General features: G+C 44.5%; 1 protein-coding gene and 1 non-coding gene across 2 annotated transcripts in view; both read right to left on the bottom strand.

Moving 5' to 3' along the window:
* The window catches only part of RAB37 (RAB37, member RAS oncogene family), a 71,449-nt gene extending 61,369 nt beyond the window's left edge, over nucleotides 1-10,080 (bottom strand). The window contains exon 1 of the mRNA XM_049701917.1: nucleotides 9,613-10,080. Within this exon, the coding sequence (XP_049557874.1) occupies nucleotides 9,613-9,684 (72 nt within the window). The 5' untranslated portion in view covers nucleotides 9,685-10,080. The remainder of the gene's footprint in view (nucleotides 1-9,612) is intronic.
* Nucleotides 10,081-19,352: 9,272 nt separating this feature from the next.
* Nucleotides 19,353-19,471, bottom strand: LOC117203624 (U5 spliceosomal RNA). The gene has a single exon (XR_004486486.1). It is a non-coding gene; the product is annotated as a U5 spliceosomal RNA (small nuclear RNA).
* Nucleotides 19,472-19,730: the final 259 nt, after the last annotated feature.

The following is a 19,730-nucleotide window of genomic DNA, read 5'->3' as shown; positions in this document are numbered from 1 at the left end:
CATGTGGAATGGGGCAGTGGTGGGATATAAGGAAATGACTGCAATCACCTTTTTTCTCTTTCGTGGTCTCTCCCCTAAAACCCATATCCCTAAGGCCCTGACATGGGCCCTGAGCGAGATGGAGGCAGAGTGGTGGGACGACAGCTGGGGGAAGCATCCCTCCCCCACCTTCTTCTCTCCCCATCACCGGGTCAAGTCCAGGGCATTCTCAAACTCAAAGGCAAGTGGTCCCTATAGGAGTGTTGGAAACTGGGTATCTGGGGAGAATAGAATGCCTACCTGCCCGAAGTCACAGTTAAACACAGTCAAGGGAGGCAGAGGTCAGTGTGGAGAGGACCCGAGGGTCGGAGGGGCAGAGGGGGTTGTAGATTGAGGCTGTCCTTGTAGTGTAGCCAGCCGTCAAACCATATCAGCCTGATATCTTTAAACATCTGAGTTCTCCAAATCTCTCTCTCTCTCTTTTTTTTTTTTTTTCTGAATTTCATGCTTAGCAAACCATCCCCTGATTATAATGTGGCTTGGCATCTAGGACAATACCTCAGTTTTGTGAGTTTGATTAACACAAGCCTGCCTGGAGATATGGTTCCACTCTTTTTTGTTTTATTTTGCATTTTTTATCTTTTATTTTTAATGCTTTTTTGAGATGGATCCACCCTTGACTGAGTGAACAAAACTCATCTTTGATCCTGCAGAGTTGGGGACACCATAAAGTGATGACAATCTGTGAGCCCCTTGGAGAAACCCTTTGCCCTCTCCTGACTCTACCTCTTTGCATTTCCAGCTTGCTGGGGTTTGAATCTGGGCTCTGCCACTTATTAGCTGGGTGACATTAGGTAAGTTTCTTAATGTCTATGTGCCTCAGTCTACTCATCTGTAAAATGAGATTAAAATAGGGTTGTTGGGACTTCCCTGGTGGCTCCGTGGTTAAGAACCCACCTGCCAATGCAGGGGACACAGTTTCGATCCCTGGTCCGGGAAGATCCCACATGCCGCGGAGCAACTAAGCTCATGCGCCACAACTACTGAGCCCGCGCGCCACAACTACTGAAGCCCGTGTGCCTAGAGCCCGTGCTCTGCAACAAGAGAAGCCACCGTGATGAGAAGCCCATGCACTGCAACAAAGAGTAGCCCCTGCTCGCCGCAACTAGAGAAAGCCACGCACAGCAACGAAGACCCAACGCAGACAAAAATAAATAAATAAATACATACATTCATTAAAAAAAAAAATAGGGTTGTTGTAGGACTGAAGGATATAAAGTGCTTAGCACGGTGCCTGGCACATACGTGCTGTGTAAGGCTCTGCTGTTATTGTTTGAATTCCCATAATGCCTATGTGCTGTGAACCTCGAGCAAGTAACTATTTTTTTTCCATCTGGCTTTCATTTCCTTATTTATAACATGGAATTAATAATAACAGCTACTGGAAAAAGCATGGGGTAAGAGTAAAGTGTCATAGCATTTGCATTGTAGTTTTTTGTAAACTATACTGCTCCACAAATGAACCATTTGTCTTTATTTTTATCATTTATTATTAACAATTGTTAGTCTTCCTGGGCCCCTCTAGACTATAGTGTAGATGATTTAATACTTAGTTCATAGCCTAATGAAACCTGGGAAGGGGACCAGAGAAGAGGGAAGAATCTGGGCACAGAGAAGGTTCGGCACTGCTCCCACAGAGGGAGGGGGATCCTGAGGAGCTGGACGGGGTCTCTGCCTCTTCTGTGCTGAGCCCGTACCAGCAGCTTCATTCCCTCGCAGAGGTTAAGTGGCTTCTCCACGTGAAGTTGGGAGGGGCTGGAAGAAGTAGTTGCCAATTCCTGACTGTCCCCTGGGGGTATCGCTCTGCTAGAGGGCAGAGCCGCTTTTTAAAAAGCAGAGCTGCCGGCAGAGATGTGGATGCAAAACTCAAATGGCAGAGGGAGGAAGAAAAGGGAACGTTCTTGCTTGGCCTTTAAAAGGCTCGTGACAACCAAAGAAGAGAAAGAATAAGAAGTCTCATCACTGACCCTGCCTATAGCTTGTGAGAGGAGTGTGTGTGTGCGTGTGTGTGTGCGTGTGTGTGTGTGCTGTTGGCAGCAGTGGGCAGAGGACTAGAAAACAAAAGGAAATATGAGATTAAACACAACTTGGTTCAAGACACCTGAAAGCATACCACCTATGGCATTTACATAAGCACAAATTATTCAAAATACACCCTTATGTTGATGGGTAAAAACTGTCCGCTAATAAGCAGAAATGCAAACAAGAAGGGAGGGAGCAGACTTTGGCGTCAAGGTCAGGGAAGTAAGAATCATTTGCTGGGGGAATTTTGAGTTCTGCTTGTTTCAACAGTTCTATTATTTTCACTGCACTGCTTAGGACCTTGCTAACTTCGCGAGCAGCGTGGGGTCGGGGAGGCTTTGATGGGTGCAATCAGAGGTTAAGATTTACAGATCTGTTGTCTGCTGCTGTCTTGGAGTTCTCTCATTTGTCCCCAGAAAACCTCCTCTGCTTGGCAGATGGGAGGATGGTCCAGGGCTCTTCCGTCTGGGGAGGTACATTGCCTGAGCTCTGCTAGGTAGCAAAGGAGCTGTGATCTCCATTCTCACTTGGAATCTCCAAGGATTGTTTCTCTTGCCTGAGAGAGGAGGATAGAAACAAGGAGCATGCTGGGATAAACTTAGAGCCACTTCAAATGTCCATTTCCACAATTCCCTAGCCTGATGCTCACCTCTGGCTGTTTACTTCCAGCAAAGCTGGATTTCCTGTCTTGAAGATGAAGGAAGGCATAGCCCTTTCCCAGAACACCTCACAAGGGAAACGTTAGCATAGCAACACTAGTGAGTTTCAGAAGTTTCTTCACAAAGGGTCCCAGGAACTCTAAATTAGAGGGAAGAGTGCTTGGAGAGGGAAGCCTGAGAGTTTGGAAAATGCCTTTGAGACATTGGACAGAGTCACGGTCATTTCCTGCTAAGGTTATGCAGCAGAACCAGCTGGCATCACTCCCCCTGCTAGCTGGCTGGCTGGGATCTGGGCGGGACTGATGAATTAGCCAAAGAAGTCCCAGATGGTCAGAGATTGTTAATGATATAACATAGACATTTGTTTATCCGAAAGTCTCCAGAGCAGACAAGGGAGGAAAACAAGCAAATGGAAATATTCTACAGGGAGGGGAGCAGCTAACCTTTCTTGGCTTTCTTGTTTGTTCCTGAGCTGAAGATAGAAATCTGGCAAGAATTGGATCTAGTCTTCTCACACTTTCCTTTTATATATCTCTTTCTTTTTTTTTTAAATTAAAAACCTTTTTTTTTTTAAAAATAAATTTTCTTATTTATTTATTTTTGGCTGCGTTGGGTCTTCGTTGCTGCGCGTGGGCTTTCTCTAGTTGCGGCGAGCGGGGGCTACTCTTTGTTGCGGTGCGCGGCCTTCTTTTTGTGGTGGCTTCTCTTGTTGCGGAGCACGGGCTCTAGGTCCGCAGGCTTCAGTAGTTGTGGCTCATGGGCTCTAGAGCACAGGCTCAGCAGCTGTGGCTCACTGGCCCAGCTGCTCCGCGGCATGTGGGATCTTTCCGGACCGGGGCACGAACCCGCGTCCCCTGCCTCGGCAGGTGGATTCTTAACCACTGCGCCACCAGGGAAGCCCTGTATATTTTTTTCTTTTGCTTCTTCCTCCTGCATCTCCTCCTCCTCGCCTCCTCTTCTTCTTTTCTCTCTCTTTTTCCTTTTTTAGAAAATAAACCACTTTATTGAGGTATTATGGTATTGACGTATTGATGAACTCACTTTGAGACTAAAATCTCTTCACATACAGGGCATGGATTTTCTGTGGAATCAGATTCTTTGACCACAAATTTGTGTTTCATTAACATTGTTTTTTAAAAAATATTTATTTAATTATTTGGCTGTGCTGGGTCTTAGTTGTGGCATGTAGGATCTTCCATCTTCCTTGCAGCATGAGGGATCTTTTAGTTGCGGCATGCGAACTCTTAGTTGCAGCATGTGGGATCTAGTTCCTTGACCAGGGATCGAACCCAGGCTCCCTGCATTGGGAGCACAGAGTCTTAGCACCTGGACCACCAGGGAAGTCCCTCATTAACATTGTTTAATGGAAGAAAAGTGCTCTTGAGGGATAAAGAATGGTAGAGGGAGATAGAATAGCTGGTATGGCCTCTTGCTGGTTGATTTGTCTTTCTCTGGTAAAATCTTCTGGCAAGGAATAACAATACCACTGAACCCAGACCCTTCTCTAGGATCAGTGGGTGACAGCCTTGTGGGAGGGAGGCTGGCTGGTGTACGGAACTTTGCCTGTTTTAGATATTAAGTCTCAAGCAGAGGCCATGAGAGAGAGGCCTCAAATTGAGGTCAGAAGTGACCATTTCTTTCTGAGTTATCTCACTGTATCTTCCTGTACCTTTATCAGGGCCCATCTGAGACTCTATACAGTATGATAGCAATTTGTGTGCATGTTTTTTTTTGTTTGTTTGTTTGTTTTTTGCGGTACACGGGCCCTCTCCCATCGCGGAACACAGGCTCTGGACGCGCAGGCTCAGCGGCCATGGCTCACGGGCCCAGCCGCTCCGCGGCATGTGGGATCTTCCCGGACCGGGGCACGAACCCGTGTCCCCTGCATCGGCAGGCGGACTCTCAACCACTGTGCCACCAGGGAAGCTGTGTGTGCATGTTTTACAGGCCATGAGCTTACTGAAGGTGGGAACTACTTTTTTGGGGTGTGCGTGTGCGTGTGTGTTCTTTATAACGCTCAGCATAGTTTCTTACCCTTTGAAAATGCTCAGTATATGTTTGCTGAATGACTAGATGAGGCACGTGGACTATTGAAAGAGGTAGACATACAAGATGAGCCGTAGGAGAGGGACATGAAACACAAGCACAAGAGAGGTGGGAGAGGAGTGGAGGTGACCAGAGTTAGAGGACATGGGAATCCTTGTAGGACAGAGAACTTTCATCCTTATCTCTCTAATGATTCCATTTTTTTTCCAGTGAGGCCCAAGCCCTGGATGGATGGATGGACTGTCCACGCCTTTACGCCCCCTGGTTGCTGGTTTTTCTGAGTTTCGATAGAAGAGACTGACTTTAACTTAGTAATTATTTGCTCCTCTTGAAACAAGAGTAGCATGAGGGTGTTCATCACAGCACTGGGGAGGATGAGTTAGGAAGTGAGCTCCTTTTTTTTTTTTTTTTGCGGGGGTGGGGGCCTGCACCACGTGGCCTGCAGGATCTTAGTTCCCTGACCAGGGATTGCACCTGTGTCTCCTGCAGTGAAAGCGCCAAGTCTTAACCACTGGACCGCCAGGGAAGTCCAGGAAGTGAGCTATTGAACTCACTTTGTCCTGATTCACTAGCATCTGGGGCAAAAGCTGCCCCCATTCTGTACTTCATTTGCTCAGAATTCACAGTCAGGACCTGACACAGCAAGAACCCACCACGAAGTGTTTCTGAGCCCCTAACTCCCATCATTGCCTCTGATGGCTCATGAGATCGTACTGGCAGTGAAAGAGGGCTGGGAGCACTCTAAGGGAAAGAGCAGCAAGGTTGTTCACATGTTTTAAATTATTTAGTTGCATCAAATATTCAGATTGGTGAGAACATCAGCGACTCTATTTAAAAACTCCAAGCATGTCATGGATGGACTCAGTGTTTCCAGACAGTTCCCAGCTTCCAGCCCACACTCAGAGGATATTCTAAGAGTTACTCAGGCTCATTTGGGTCAGCCTCCACCTCTCGGGATGAGCTAAAGTGCAAGTGCTATCCAAGGTTGATGATACTTGGTGTATGTTTTCCAGATAAGTGAATTTTTTCATTGCACCCCATGTCTCACCTCCCAGAGAAAAGAGCTATTCAACTTAGGAACTCAGGGTGGCAAGGTTCACACAGTCATGATTTTTGTGTAGGTGGGTGTGTGAGCTTAATCCCATGGGATTGTGCCTGTGAAATATGTGTGTGTTTCTGCATATGAAGTTGCTGCTCTTCTCACAAAGCTTCATTATTTTAGGTGAGACCCAATGTGACACCTATTGAAGTTGTGCTGGAGCTCAAGATGTGTGTCCTAATAACAACCATTTATTGAATGTTTCCTATACACCCAAGAAAGAAAGAAAGAAAGAAAGAAATTACATTATGTTATCTAACATTTTCACTCAAAAAACCCCAATAAGCCAGGTATTACTATTCCTATTTTATAGATAAGAAAAGAAAGGTTCACAGATGCCATTCAAAGTCACATCAAGGTCTGAATACAAGCCTGGGGTTTCTCTCCATCATACAGCAATACCTCTTTTCTGGCAGGTTTCTAAGACGATCCTACATAAAATCTGATTGCCCTGTCAAAACATTAAATAACACTTCCCCGTCTATAAAGGTGACCTCTGGGGAGGAGAATAGGAAGTGTATGTGGAAGGGGGTATGTGGGGTGTGGTTTCTGGGAAGCTGGTAAGGGTCTACCTTTATTTTGATAGTGGTTGCACAGAGCGGCTCTCTTTGTGATAACCCATCAGGTTATACCCCATCAGGGTATACACATGATTTGGGTTTTTCTTGTGTTTGTTATACTTCAACAAAATGTTTAATTAAAAAATCCTTCCTAGCAACTAATGTTGGAGGGGAGCCCTGCCTCCCATGGTCAATGTGTTCTAATTAATCATCAGGATTCCCTGGACTCTATTACACAGCACATTTAAAAATAATACAAATATGTCCAGAACTTCTGCTGCCAGTGTCCTTGTCCTCAGGGTGAGCCACGGCCACCCCCCGCCTCTGCAGAAGACCCTCCAACGCTAGCAGGTTTACTCGATATATATGGAAGGAAGGAGAAGGACATGCCTGCCATTTTATGGATTAAGAAGAATGCCTGGAGTTATGCCGGGAAAATCATCATTTCTTACTCTGTCAACTGGAGATCTTTTATAGTTTTGGGAAAATTAGTAAGATTATTGATCTATCATTAATTCAAATCTGAGTTTCAATTAATTTAATCAGACTATCAGATGGAAATCTAGGTAACTTGAGGCTTTGATTCAGTGGGAAGATAAAAGAAAGAAGGAAAACAAGGAATAAGGCATCAGACTCTGTGTGGATCAATATTATATGCTGGTTGTATCACACTGCCATTTTAATTTTAAGACTTTTTAAAATTTGGATATTCACAAATAATGTGATGTAATTAGCTTTATCAAGTGAAATGTATACAGTAAGCATTATAATGTATACATGACCCATGAGGAATGTTTGATCTTAAGACTAATGTCCCCTCCAGGGGCTTCCCTGGTGGCACAGTGGTTGAGAATCTGCTTGCCAATTCAGGGGACACGGGTTCGAGCTCTTGTCTGGGAAGATCCCACGTGCCGCGGAGCATCTGGGGCCGTGTGCCACAACTACTGAGCCTGTGCTCTAGAGCCCGCGAGCCACAGCTACTGAAGCCCGTGCGCCACAACTACTGAAGCCCGCGCGCCTAGAGCCCATGCTCCACAACAAGAGAAGCCACCACAATGAGAAGCCCGTGCACCGCAACAAAGAGTAGCCCCCGCTCACCACAACTAGAGAAATCCTGCACGCAGCAACGAAGACCCAACACAGCCAAAAATAAATAAACAAAATAAATTAATTAAAAAAATACAAATATGTTGATACCTTGCCCCTTTACAAAAGGTTTCTAAGTGTATCATAATAAAAAGTCGTGTACAAAAATAAAATAATATTAGAACGAGGTGACCAGTATTATAGGAAAAGGAAAATTGCTACACATATATGTTACTCTGTTGAGCATCACAGAAGGTTTAAGGCCAGCTTCTGCTCTCAAGATGCTTACAACCAAGCTGAAGATATTGAGTATTTACTAGTGGTGAGTAGACACCTGTCTTCAAATATACTGGAACTCGTAGGAAAAGGCTCTCTTCCAATTTGGTAATCAATAAACCCAAAGGAAGTGAAAGTTTTCATGGGCTACAACCTGCATTTCATGCGTGGGTAATTGAGGTGGGAAAGACCACACTTGATCAATAATTTTAAATCTTTGACCACCAAATCTTAAAGCTTTTAAAATGAATATTTATATCTTTATAAGATGGTTTAAACTTGGAGAGACCCATGTATCTAGTCAGCAGGATGCTTTTGTAATTGATTTATAATTATGTTCCCTTCTGTTTGCATGCATTTTCTACTGAGGCTAGATTCACCACCTCAAAGAACACAGATCTTATTCTAGTTTACTTCAAACTGTAGTGGTTTTTAAACTTCCTGACTGGGGAAGTTACACACTTTTCTCCTTCTCTATACCCTAGGGGCTTAGGGACCTGGAGGGAGAAGTCACTGGGCTCTTCAAATCTATAGCCCACTTCCCTTAGTGTGCGGTTTTCTGCAATTTGTGTCAGAAATAGCCAGTGTGGCACACAGCTGTGTTTCTGAAACTTTAATGTGCATATTTATTTTCCAGGGATCGTGTTAAAACACAGATTCAGATTCAGCAGGTCTGGGGTGGAGCTTGAGATGTCATTTCTAACAAGCTCTGAGGTAATACCAACGCTGCTGGTCTATGGACCAAACTTGTAGAGGGAAAGGAATATTAGGCTTTGAATCATAATCCCTGGTCTTGTTTTCTTGAACAAGTCACTTTGCCTCTCCGGATTTGAGTTTCCTCAGATGTCAACTGTATAATAGGGGACCAAAGTGGATGCAATGACTTCGAAGCTTACGTTCATGGAATTTTCAGAGGGATACTTTGATTTTAAAACATCTCCACTTATAGGACCATGTACAGCCTTTCAGGGGACTAATAGATAAACTGGTATTAGCAAAGTGGGAAATATAAGGGCTGAATGAGGAGGGCAGAGAAAGGGATGAGGTACAATAACGACTTCTTATGGCAAATATAAGGTTCTGATGCTTCAGAGTGATGGGTGTTGGATCCGTAAGTGCTGCCTAGAGAGAAGCTGCTACTTTTCCCCAACAATCACTTCAAGAGGACGTTTTTGATAATTTACATTATTGATAATTTAGTTATAATCTAGTTATGTTACTGATAACTTAGTTGTCTAAAAAAACTTGAATGAGGGAAGCAAGGGATGAGCGCGAGCGATGAAATACGCAAACAGTTTCAGGAGGTTATGAGTGAGTCATGGCTGGAGGGCAGCTTTCTGGAGGCACAAGGGAATCTGGATTGAAAACAACAGTTTATTTCTGCTGCAGATCATTTCTATGTTTAATCTCAGCCAAGTTGGCCAGGAATTCAGATATTTGACCGCAGCTACCAGACTTACCGGGTCCAGAGCTTGTGAGGTAAGGGTGGGAGGACAAATGTAGCCTCCCACAAGGGTTAACGGAGGGCAAAGGTGCTCGAGGTTCACAGGGCTGAGAGGCAGGAAGAGTGAGTGAGAAAGGGACACAGGTGATTTAAATGCATGAGCCAAGCTCCTGATCTTCTGAACCACTGGGGGCGGCCCCTCCCCGCCTTCAAGCATCTGTTTTGAACAGCAAACAGGATCACGCAGAAAGCGTTCTCTAGGCTTACAGATACAGGCTAGTTTCTCTTTAAGTTCCAAAGCAAAGCGAGGGGAACGGAGAGAACTGGTGACGGCACCCTCTCCCAGGATTGAGATGGGGGCGGGGGACTAGAGATCCTTACCTTATACAGGACGTGCTCATGGAAGTCAGGGCCAGCTCCCCCCTGGTAGGAGTCGAGTCTCTGCAGATCCATGCCTGCCTTGGAGCCCGCTGCTCCCCACTCTCCCAGCGCTCTGCAGTCAGTGCTCCCAGAAGCTCTGTCCGGGCTCTGCGGGGTGCAGCCGGCTCGAGTCTAAGCCCCGCGGACCGGGCCGCATCCGGTTCAGCACTGGACAGCTCCCGCAGCCGCTGCGGCGCGGTACCCTGAGAGCAGGCGGCTGCTGCCCTCGGCAACCGCGGCGTTTCAGCACCAGGAACAGCGATACAGTCCCTGCGCGCCTGGGACCAGAGTTCTGTCCTAGTCCCCTGTCTCGTGACTCCAGGATGCTGGGAGGGACGCAAGATTTCAATCTAGCCGGTGGCCCGTGCGTATCTCATTCAGCTACCGGATTCCGGAGGCTCAGCGACCCAGCTGCGTTCTCAGGGTATTGCGGTCCCGGGAGCTCACCGTCCCTGATTCTTAGTGACCGAGCATGCCCGTCACACCACGCCGCTCAACTCTCCTCCCACGGTTGCAGAGGCAAAGCCCTGCGGCGCTGGAGCCACCTCTCTTTTGGTCTCTGGACAGTTTCCTCCAGTATGTATGAGGTCGACAGATGATGACCCAGAGGGGCCCCTGACGTTTCTGAAATATTTTTCAAAATCTTGCTTAACTGCATTTTCCTAGAGGGAGGGTCCAGAGCTTAAATTACACTCTCTAGGATGCATATGCCCCCCTGTAAAACAACTTTCACTTACCAGGTGGTAGTATTACTAGAATCTCTATACTATAGATACTCAATAAGTATTAGTTAAATGAACAAAGCCAGGGAAACTGTGTTTGTATGTATGACATTCTCAGTAGTCCTGTGGTTGGGGTTCTTAACCTGAGGTGAACAGATGGACTTTAGGTAACTGTGAAACATTGTTTGCTGGAACAATGTTATGAAAAGTTTTGCTTATGTGGATTTTTATGGAGAGAAGTCTCATAGATTTCGTTACGTTTTCAAAGTTGTCTATTCAAAAAAAATTTAAGGGTCAACAGCTTAAAAGAAACTCTCATCATAACTTTTCCCTGAGCTTCCTCACCATCCATGACTACTGTAGTTAAGAAGGTTCCAGAAGCCAACAGCTGCTTAGCCCTGAACTTTACATTCCTGGGAAGGGTCACCACTTCTTGGGGTCTGGTTCTGAGTGCTGAAGGTTCATAAACATGATTTCATCTGTTTGCTCAAGGCTTATGAAGAGCACATAATGGAGGATCTGAACTGATCTGGAGTTGATGATGGAAGACTTCCCTGAGAAATGATGTTTAAGCTGAGATCTAGAGGAAGAGTGGGCATCTGTCAGGTGAAGGAAGTGGTGGTGTGTCTCTAGGCACATTGATCAGCATGTGAAAAAACTTCACGGTGGTCAGGAGCTGAAAAAAAAAGCCAGTCTGTCTGGAGTCCAGAAAAGGAGGGGAGAAAAATGATGGGAGACAAGCCTAGAGAGGTAAGGACCATATCTGTGGGCTAGGTTTTGGACTTTATTCTAAGCAATTCAAACCATGGAAGGACTTTAAATAGGGAAGTGACGTGGCCAGATTTGAGTTTTAAAGTTACTACTCTGGCTATTGTGTAGAGAATGTATTAAGAGTCAAGAATAAATGTGCTCATCTTTTTATATTGATTTTAAAATCTCTTTATATATTAAGGACATTAATCTTTTATGTCATAAATATTTCATTATTTTCTGTGGATTGTTTTCTAATAATGAACTTTGTTTATGCTTTTATTGTACCATATTAAAGTTTTTAATCTTTAAGTTTGGATTAAGCATAAGTAGGTGTTAGCCAGGCAGAGGATATCAGAAAGTGTATTGTTGAGCAAACAATATAAGTAAAGAAAAATAGATATTCTTTAGGGACTGTGTCCATTAAAATGTGATAGGATGATAAATTGATTTTCTTTATTCTAGGGCTATTTATGTTCAAATAACTAATACTATTAATTTAGAATTCAAACTTTATGATTTCTTTTAAAGTTGTTAAGGTGTGTTTTATGATCTATCTTGCTGAACATTCCAGGTGATCTTGAGAAGAATATGTATTTTGTTGTTGGATGGAGTATTCTATAAATATCAATCCGATCGGACTTGAGGACACGGGGAGGGGGAAGGGTAAGCTGGGATGAAGTGAGAGAGTGGCATGGACATATATACACTACCAAATGTAAAATAGATAGCTAGTGGGAAGCAGCCGCATAGCACAGGGAGATCAGCTCGGTGCTTTGTGACCACATAGAGGGGTGGGATAGGGAGGGTGGGAGGGAGAAGCAAGAGGGAGGAGATATGGGGATATATGTATATGTATAGCTGGTTCACTTTGTTATACAGCAGAAACTAACACACCATTGTAAAGCAATTATACTCCTATAAAGATGTTTAAAAAATATATCAATCAGATCAAGTTGATTGATGGTGCTTTTCAAGTCAACTCTATCCTTATTGATTTTCTGCATGCTAGATCTATCAGATCTATCAGTTACTGACAGAAGGTTTTGAAACCTCCTACTATAATTGTGGGTTCGTCTTTTTCTCCTTTCAGTTCTATCAGTTTTGGCCTCAAGTATTTTGACACTCTGTTCTTAGGTGCATACACATTTCTTGGAGAACAGACTCCTTTATCATTTTGAAGTGTCTTCCTTTATTACTGACAGTTTTCTTTGTTCTGAAATCTTCTTTGTTTGAAATTAATATAGCTACTCCAGCTTTTTTTTTTTTTTTGCGGTACGCGGGCCTCTCACTGTTGTGGCCTCTCCCGTTGCGGAGCACAGGCTCCAGACGCGCAGGCCCAGTGGCCATGGCTCACGGGCCCAGCCGCTCCGCGGCATGTGGGATCCTCCCAGACCGGGGCACGAACCCATGTCCCCTGCATCGGCAGGCGGACTCTCAACCACTGCGCCACCAGGGAAGCCCCCTCCAGCTTTCTTTTGATCAGGGCTAACGTGGTATAACTTTCTCCATCCCTTTATTTTTTTCCTTTAATTAATTAATTAATTTAATTAATTTATTTTTGGCTGCAGTGGGTCTTCATTGCTGCGCGCAGGCTCTCTCCAGTTGTGGTGAGCAGGGGCCACTCTTTGCTGTGGTGCGCGGGCCTCTCACTGCGGTGGCTTCTCTCGTTGCAGAGCATGGGCTCTAGGCACGCGGGCTTCCGTAGTTGTGGCTCGCGGGTTCTAGAGCGCAGCAGGCCCAGTAGCTGTGGCTCATGGGCCTCGCTGCTCCACGGCTTGTGGGAACTTCCCGGACCAGGGCTCGAACCCGTGCCCCCTGCATTGGCAGGCGGATTCCCAAGCACTGCGCCACCAGGGAAGCCCTCCATCCCTTTACTTTTTTTTTTTTTTTTTTTGCGGTACGCGGGCCTCTCACTGTTGTGGCCTCTCCCGTTGCGGAGCACAGGCTCCGGACGCACAGGCTCAGCGGCCATGGCTCACGGGCCCAGCCACTCCGCGGCATGTGGGATCTTCCCGGACCGGGGCACGAACCCGTGGCCCCTGCATCGGCAGGCAGACTCTCGACCACTGCGCCACCAGGGAAGCCTAATGGTGATGGGGTTAGTTTCCGGGTTGTCTCTGGCCAATCACTCTGACTCAGGGTCCTTCCTGGTGGTGCGTGCATCACTCAGCTGAGATGGATTCCAGCGAGAAGGATTCTGGGAGGTTGGTAGGACTGGTATGTCCTCTCTCCTTTTGACCTTTCCTGAATTCTTTCCGGTTGGATGTGGCTTGTTAGTTCTGCGTTCCTTACCAGGACCTCCTGTTGCAAGATAACGCATGCAGATGGTTACTGTGGTGCCTGACCAGGGTGGGCGGTTTCAGTCAGTGGTTCCCCTAACATTACCATTTAAGAGTTCCTATCAGTTCATGGCTCCAGTGTCTTCTCCTCCAGGGAAGCAGATCTCGGCCGTGACTTTCTGGATTCATCTGTCTCTCCAGATTTCAGGGTAGCAGTTTTCCCTGCAGACTCAGTTCTCTGATGGGTCCCAGAAAAGCAGTTAATTTTTAGTTTGTCCTGCTTTTTCCTGTAAGGATGGGAGTGATGACTTCCAACTCTTACCTATCAGAGTTAAAACCACGAGTCCTTCATTTAGAATTAGAGTATCATCTTTCCTGGGAAAAATACCAAAAAAACAAAACAAAATAAATACAAAAATCAACCAGCCAAACAAACAGAAGTTTGATTTCCAATCTCTTTTTCTGGGCTTCATGTCTTCTGGACCTTTTTGTAACATTTTAAATCAACATGATAATTTTCAAAGACACCTTATTCTCACAGTAATTACATTTTGGATTAGTATGTTTTTAATATCTGGAGCTGCTCAAGTGTCATTGGAAAGTACATTTGTTACTTGAAAACTGGGTTTGCCTCTTGAGGGGGTGTCTAAAAAAAGACACAACCAAGCCAAAGTGTGGGAGAAGGAAGGATTTATTACTTTCAGCAACTAAGGAGAACACTGGGGATCTGTCCCAAAGCAGTGTCTCTCCGAACAGCAAAATTGGGAAAATTTTAAGCTAAGAGTGCATGCGTGTTCATGAAGGGGCTTGAGCAGAGGAGAATTCAGCATAGAATTGGGTCGACAGAGCCCAGGCTCTAGTTGATTGAAGTCACGATGGTCGGCAAAGGTTAGCATCATCATTCCTTAGGTTCCGGTTCGTCTGGTGGTTGACTGTTTAAGGGGTTTGGATCTTGCAAAACAGCTCAAGAACGTGCTTTAGGCTAAAAGCACAGCTCAAGAACGTGCTTTAAGCTAAAAGTTTTTTCTTTACCTTCAAAACAGAACTGGGAGTGTTTGTAACTGATATATTGCCTCCGATATGGTTAAGTTATCTCTCTGGGCTGGTAATAGCTGTTTGTTCTTACATTCTTTATTCCTCTTAAAATCATTAACTACTGAGACCTGCAAGGGTGAGCGTTGTGGTCAGGCTTAGGTCACAAAATGGTTTAGGCCTAAGATGCCTTTTTTATGTCAAGAAAGCTATGTCTGGTTCTCTTCCTCTGGGGACCCCCAACCCTATCTGCCTACACGTTAGCAGACCTATCTCAGGATAGTGATTCGTTTTATGGACATTTTTAAAGTGACATTTTCTTACACTGCAATGAAATAAAATTCATATTTTATGGCAAGATAAGAAAAATTCAAATCTAACATATTTCTCTGCCTGTTTGGGTCTCCTCCCTCCCTTTTAGTGTGTATCATGCATCTGCATTACCCAGACCTCCTTAGACGATAACATTCCTTCTTCATCTTGTAAGTGGTCACAATGACCCATTACTCGCTTTGTACGTGCAGATCTGGATTGGATAAACTATCAATCCTTCATTTGATGTATAACCCTTTGTCTCAGAAACATATATAATAGTCCTCAGAGCTTTCTGAAAGACTGTCTCCCAGGTTATAACCCTTAGGTTGTCTTGAATAAAATGATCTGTTCCTTTCTTAGATCAACTAAGTCTGTGTGCAGCAACGAAGTCCCAACGCGGCCAAAAAAAAAATTTAAAAAAATTTTTTTGGATTCAGTTTTTTGTCGACAATTGTCTCCATGTGCTGAGGAGGTAATTTATTTGTGCATGGACTCTCTGACGCCATGTTTCCTTGAAGAGGCAGAGAGGCAACTACACTGCAAATCCAGCTTTGTTGCCAACTGCTTATTCCCTGTTCTGGGGTCTGCCTCTTGGTACAGCTCCCTCTGTTGGGAAATGGAGTTAGAATTCTACTAGGGCATGTGGTTCTCAGAGTCTCTTCTTTCAGCCCTTGATTTCAGGGTCAGTGAGTATTTGAATTTTCTGTGCTCAGTTTCCCTTCCTTATCTCTGCACAACTCCAGTGATCAGCGCTGTTGGGTTATGTGGGTTCAGTTGCCTTTGCTTTTGTGGTTTGCAATCCACATTTTTATATTAATGGCAGGTTATGTCCACCCTGAGAAATTTATCTCTCTCAGCAACTCCCTGTTAGATGGGATTCTTACGAGCACTCATTTACATTTTAATAGGAAGTTTTCAGTCCTTTGTCTGGGAAAGACAATCACTTTTGGTGGATTCCCTTTCCATATCTGTCATGACTGAACTAACGACATTAAAGAATTTTATTTTTTTCACTTCATTTTGAAAGTTTTAAACAAAGCAATAGGGACTTCCAGTGGTTAAGACGCCACGCTTCCAATGCAGGGAGGGCGGGTTCGAACCCTGGTCAGGGAACTAAGGTCCCACATGCCACGTGGCATGGCCAAAAAACCCAAAAAGTACAAAACAAACAATAAATGCCTATAGTCAAAACCAGAATGCTATATTACAGAAAAAAAATAAAAAGGAAAATAAAACGGTGAGAAAAGGCTCTTCTCTCCACTACCAATCTCTCTCCTTTAAGGCAAACCCTTTCTAGCTCTTTCTCGTTTTTAGTTCCTACAATGTCAATTTTATGTTTATCAACTACAGACACTTGCTGTTGTACCTCTATATCTCCCCACTCATCCTTCTTGATATAGTTATGCCACTGTCTTCCGTTCTTTCACTAGTTAACTGCCATTTCGTGTAACAGACTGAAACCTCCGTTTCTTGCTTCGTTAATTGTAGATTGTATCTTTTTAGTCCCCAAGGTGTAAGATGAATAATTAGCACCCCCATCCTTCCTTTCACTTCTCTTCCCTTTACATTTCCCAACCTCTCTCAGATATATTTTAAAAAATAGCCTTTTAGAATTATTTTATGCTTATAGAAGAGTTACACAAATAGTATAGAAAGTTCCAATATTGATGTATTATCATTAACTAAAGTCCATACTTTGTTTGTATGTCCTTATTATTATTTTTTTTTTTGGCGGTACGCGGGCCTCTCACTGCTGTGGCCTTTCCCGTTGCGGAGCACAGGCTCCGGACGCGCAGGCTCAGCGGCCATGGCTCACGGGCCCAGCCACTCCGCGGCATGTGGGATCTTCCCAGACCAGGGCACGAACCCACGTCCCCTGCTTCGGCAGGTGGACTCTCAACCACTGCGCCACCAGGGAAGCCCTATCTCCTCTTTAACATCCTTCTTTTTTTTGGAATACTTCATTCTTTATGGAACTAAGATTCCTAGGATTCCAGGGTCCTAGCTCTAGGGTTATCTTGTATATTTCTTTTTCCCTCTTTTTTTATTGAAGTATAGTTGGTTTACAATGTTGTATTAGTTCCAGGTGTACAGCAAAGTGATTATATATATAAAAGCAGGTTCTTTTCCATACACGTTATTGCAAGATATTGAATATAGTCCCGTGCTCTACAGTTGGACCTTGTTGTTTCTCTATTTTATATACAGTAGTGTGTATCTGTTAATTAGGGTTATCTTATACATTTCTATCCCAGACTTAGAATCAGTCATTTCTCTAAGAACCCCTGGTTCCTTTTGTTGGAGAAAATATTAGGAACAAGATCTGGGTGCTTGATATGTTCGTTGCTACTGAGATATTGTCAGGTGTACTTAAAAATATATAATTAATTTATTTATGGCTGCATTGGGTCTTCATTGCTGCGTGCAAGCTTTCTCTTACTGTGGCCAGCAGGGAATGCTCTTTGTTGCGGTGCGTGGGCTTCTCATTGCGGTGGCTTCTCTTGTTGCAGAGCACGGGCTCTAGGCCCGTGGGCTTCCGTAGCTGTGGCATGCGGGCTCAGTAGTTGTGGCGCATGGGCTTAGTTGCTCTGCGGCATGTGGGATCTTCCCGGACCAGGGCTCGAACCTGTGTCCCCTGCACTGGCAGGCGGGTTCTTAACCCCTGCGCCACCAGGGAAGTCCCTGTCAGGTGTACTTTTGCTTTTAAAGTTTCTCAACGGATAGAATGTATTTTATGTAATCATAGTAATATAATATGTAACTATACTCTAATCTTTTGTGATTCTTTATAGAGTTATTCTAAAATTTGAATCCTTTTCCAAACGCTGGTATTTAAACTGCTATAGGTAGGCAAATACAGTTTACTCGGAGAAGCAGATAGTACATTACGATTATGTTTTCATTTCATTTTCAAGGGCTTATATCATCAAGCTCAAAAAAGATTATTCATATAATACCCCCATTGCTCAAAATCATGCATTGTTTTAATATGTACTTGGGTTTTTTTGGTATATTTGTTGTTTTTCCTCTGATATTTATGATTGCCTTTCTTTATGCTTGTTGGAAGAAGAGATACATTCCTTTTTCTTATTACAACTCCCAGATTTTCCGTCTTTTTTGCTTTTCTTTTTGTGCGGTATTCATTCCATTCCTTTTTTGAATCTCAGTGACTTCCGGGTCTGATATGGACTGGTTTCTTTGTATTTAGATAATGACTTTCTTATATTTATTTCCTTTTCCTTGAGTGTTTAATTGCTTTTAAAAATTGAATTCTGGGGCTTCCCGGGTGGCGCAGTGGTTGAGAGTCCGCCTGCCGATGCAGGGGACACGGGTTCGTGCCCCGGTCCGGGAAGATCCCACATGCCTCGGAGCGGCTGGGCCCGTGAGCCATGGCCGCTGGGCCTACGCGTCCGGAGCCTGTGCTCTGCAACGGGAGAGGCCACAACAGTGAGAGGCCCGCGTACCGCAAAAAAAAAAAAAAAAAAAAAAAAAGTTGAATTCTGGGCCTTCATCACATGCTCAAGCCTCGTTTTCCAAGTTCACTTCTATGCTCTCTCATAACCTCTCCACTCTAGGACTTTATTTTCCTGCTCCGGTCTGAGCTGGCTGTTTTCTGGGCCTGCTGCATAGGTGTCACTCGGGTGTTTTCTTTCAGTTTTATTCCCATGTGGATTCCGTATTCCCCGTGATTCACACCTTCCTCCTCTTTCTTTGTTTACCCCCTCATGAACTTGGCTTACTTTTCTTGATTTACTTCTCGTGAATAAGTATTTGAGGAAGTTACTTGAGAATGTACTCAAATAACTTCTTAAGAAAGGGAGTATGGGAAGTGAACTTCCTGAGTCTTGACACATCTGAAAATGTGTTTGTTCTCCTCTTACTCAATTTCAGCTGAACTTGGAATTCCAGTTGAAGACTATCTCCCCCAAGTTTGAAGACATTACTGCAGTGTCCTCAGGTGCACTAACCGAAGTGAGCATTGCTAATTGGAAGTGTTGCCAACAGAAAGTCTGTTGCCAGACTAATTACTCAGCTTTGGAAATGAGCTGTTTTATTATTTGTTTTTCTTTGGCAGCTTTTAGGATCTTGTCTTGATCCAAGGTTTTCTGAAATTTCACATTAATTTACCTAATTGTATACCTTTTTAAAAAAAATTTATTTATTTGGTTACACCGGGTCTTGATGGCGGCACGTGGGCTCCTGAGTTGCGGCAGGAGAGCTCCTTAGTTGTAACATGTGAACTCCCAGTTGCTGGATACGCATGGGATCATACTCCTAGGCAAGGGATCAAACCCGGAACCCCTGCATCAGGAGCATCGAGTTTCACAAACTGGACTAGCAGGAAGGTCCATCGCTAGATCTATTATTATTTTTTTTTTTGTGGTACGCGGGCCTCTCACTGCTGTGGCCTCTCCAGCCGTGGAGCACAGGCTCCGGACGCGCAGGCTCAGCGGCCATGGCTCACGGGCCCAGCCGCTCCTCGGCGTGTGGGATCTTCCCAGACCGGGGCACGAACCCGTGTCCCCTGCATCGGCAGGCGGACTCTCAACCACTGCGCCACCAGGGAAGCCCCTAGATCTATTTTTATCACAGAAATATCAGCCTTGTTTATTCCCACAAGGCCTCAAAAAATTGAGGCAACAGTCATGCTTTTCCATCCCTACATGAATCTTTAGTAAAAAGCAAACGATTCATTCAATTATGAAGAGAAGCACGAGTATAGATTGTATACCTTTTTATATCTACCGTCCTAGGTACTCTGTAGACCCTTTCAGTTTGAAGACGAGTGTCTCCTTTTTCTTTGGGTACTTCTCTTGATTGAACCTTTTTCTCCCTTTAACTATTGATATCCAGAATCAACTCCATGATGATTTAATGCTGCAAAAAGTTGTGAGAGGAGGAGACGGGATGGCCTTTGTAGCATTAAAGATGCAGCAACATCTCTCCCCTAGTGAAGGGCTTGGCTCAGTTCCCGTGA

This window comes from Orcinus orca, chromosome 19 (genome assembly GCF_937001465.1).
Source record: "Orcinus orca chromosome 19, mOrcOrc1.1, whole genome shotgun sequence".
Taxonomy (NCBI): Eukaryota; Metazoa; Chordata; class Mammalia; order Artiodactyla; family Delphinidae; genus Orcinus; species Orcinus orca.
Note: the sequence above shows the minus strand (reverse complement) of the source record. Positions and strands in the feature narration are given on the sequence as shown.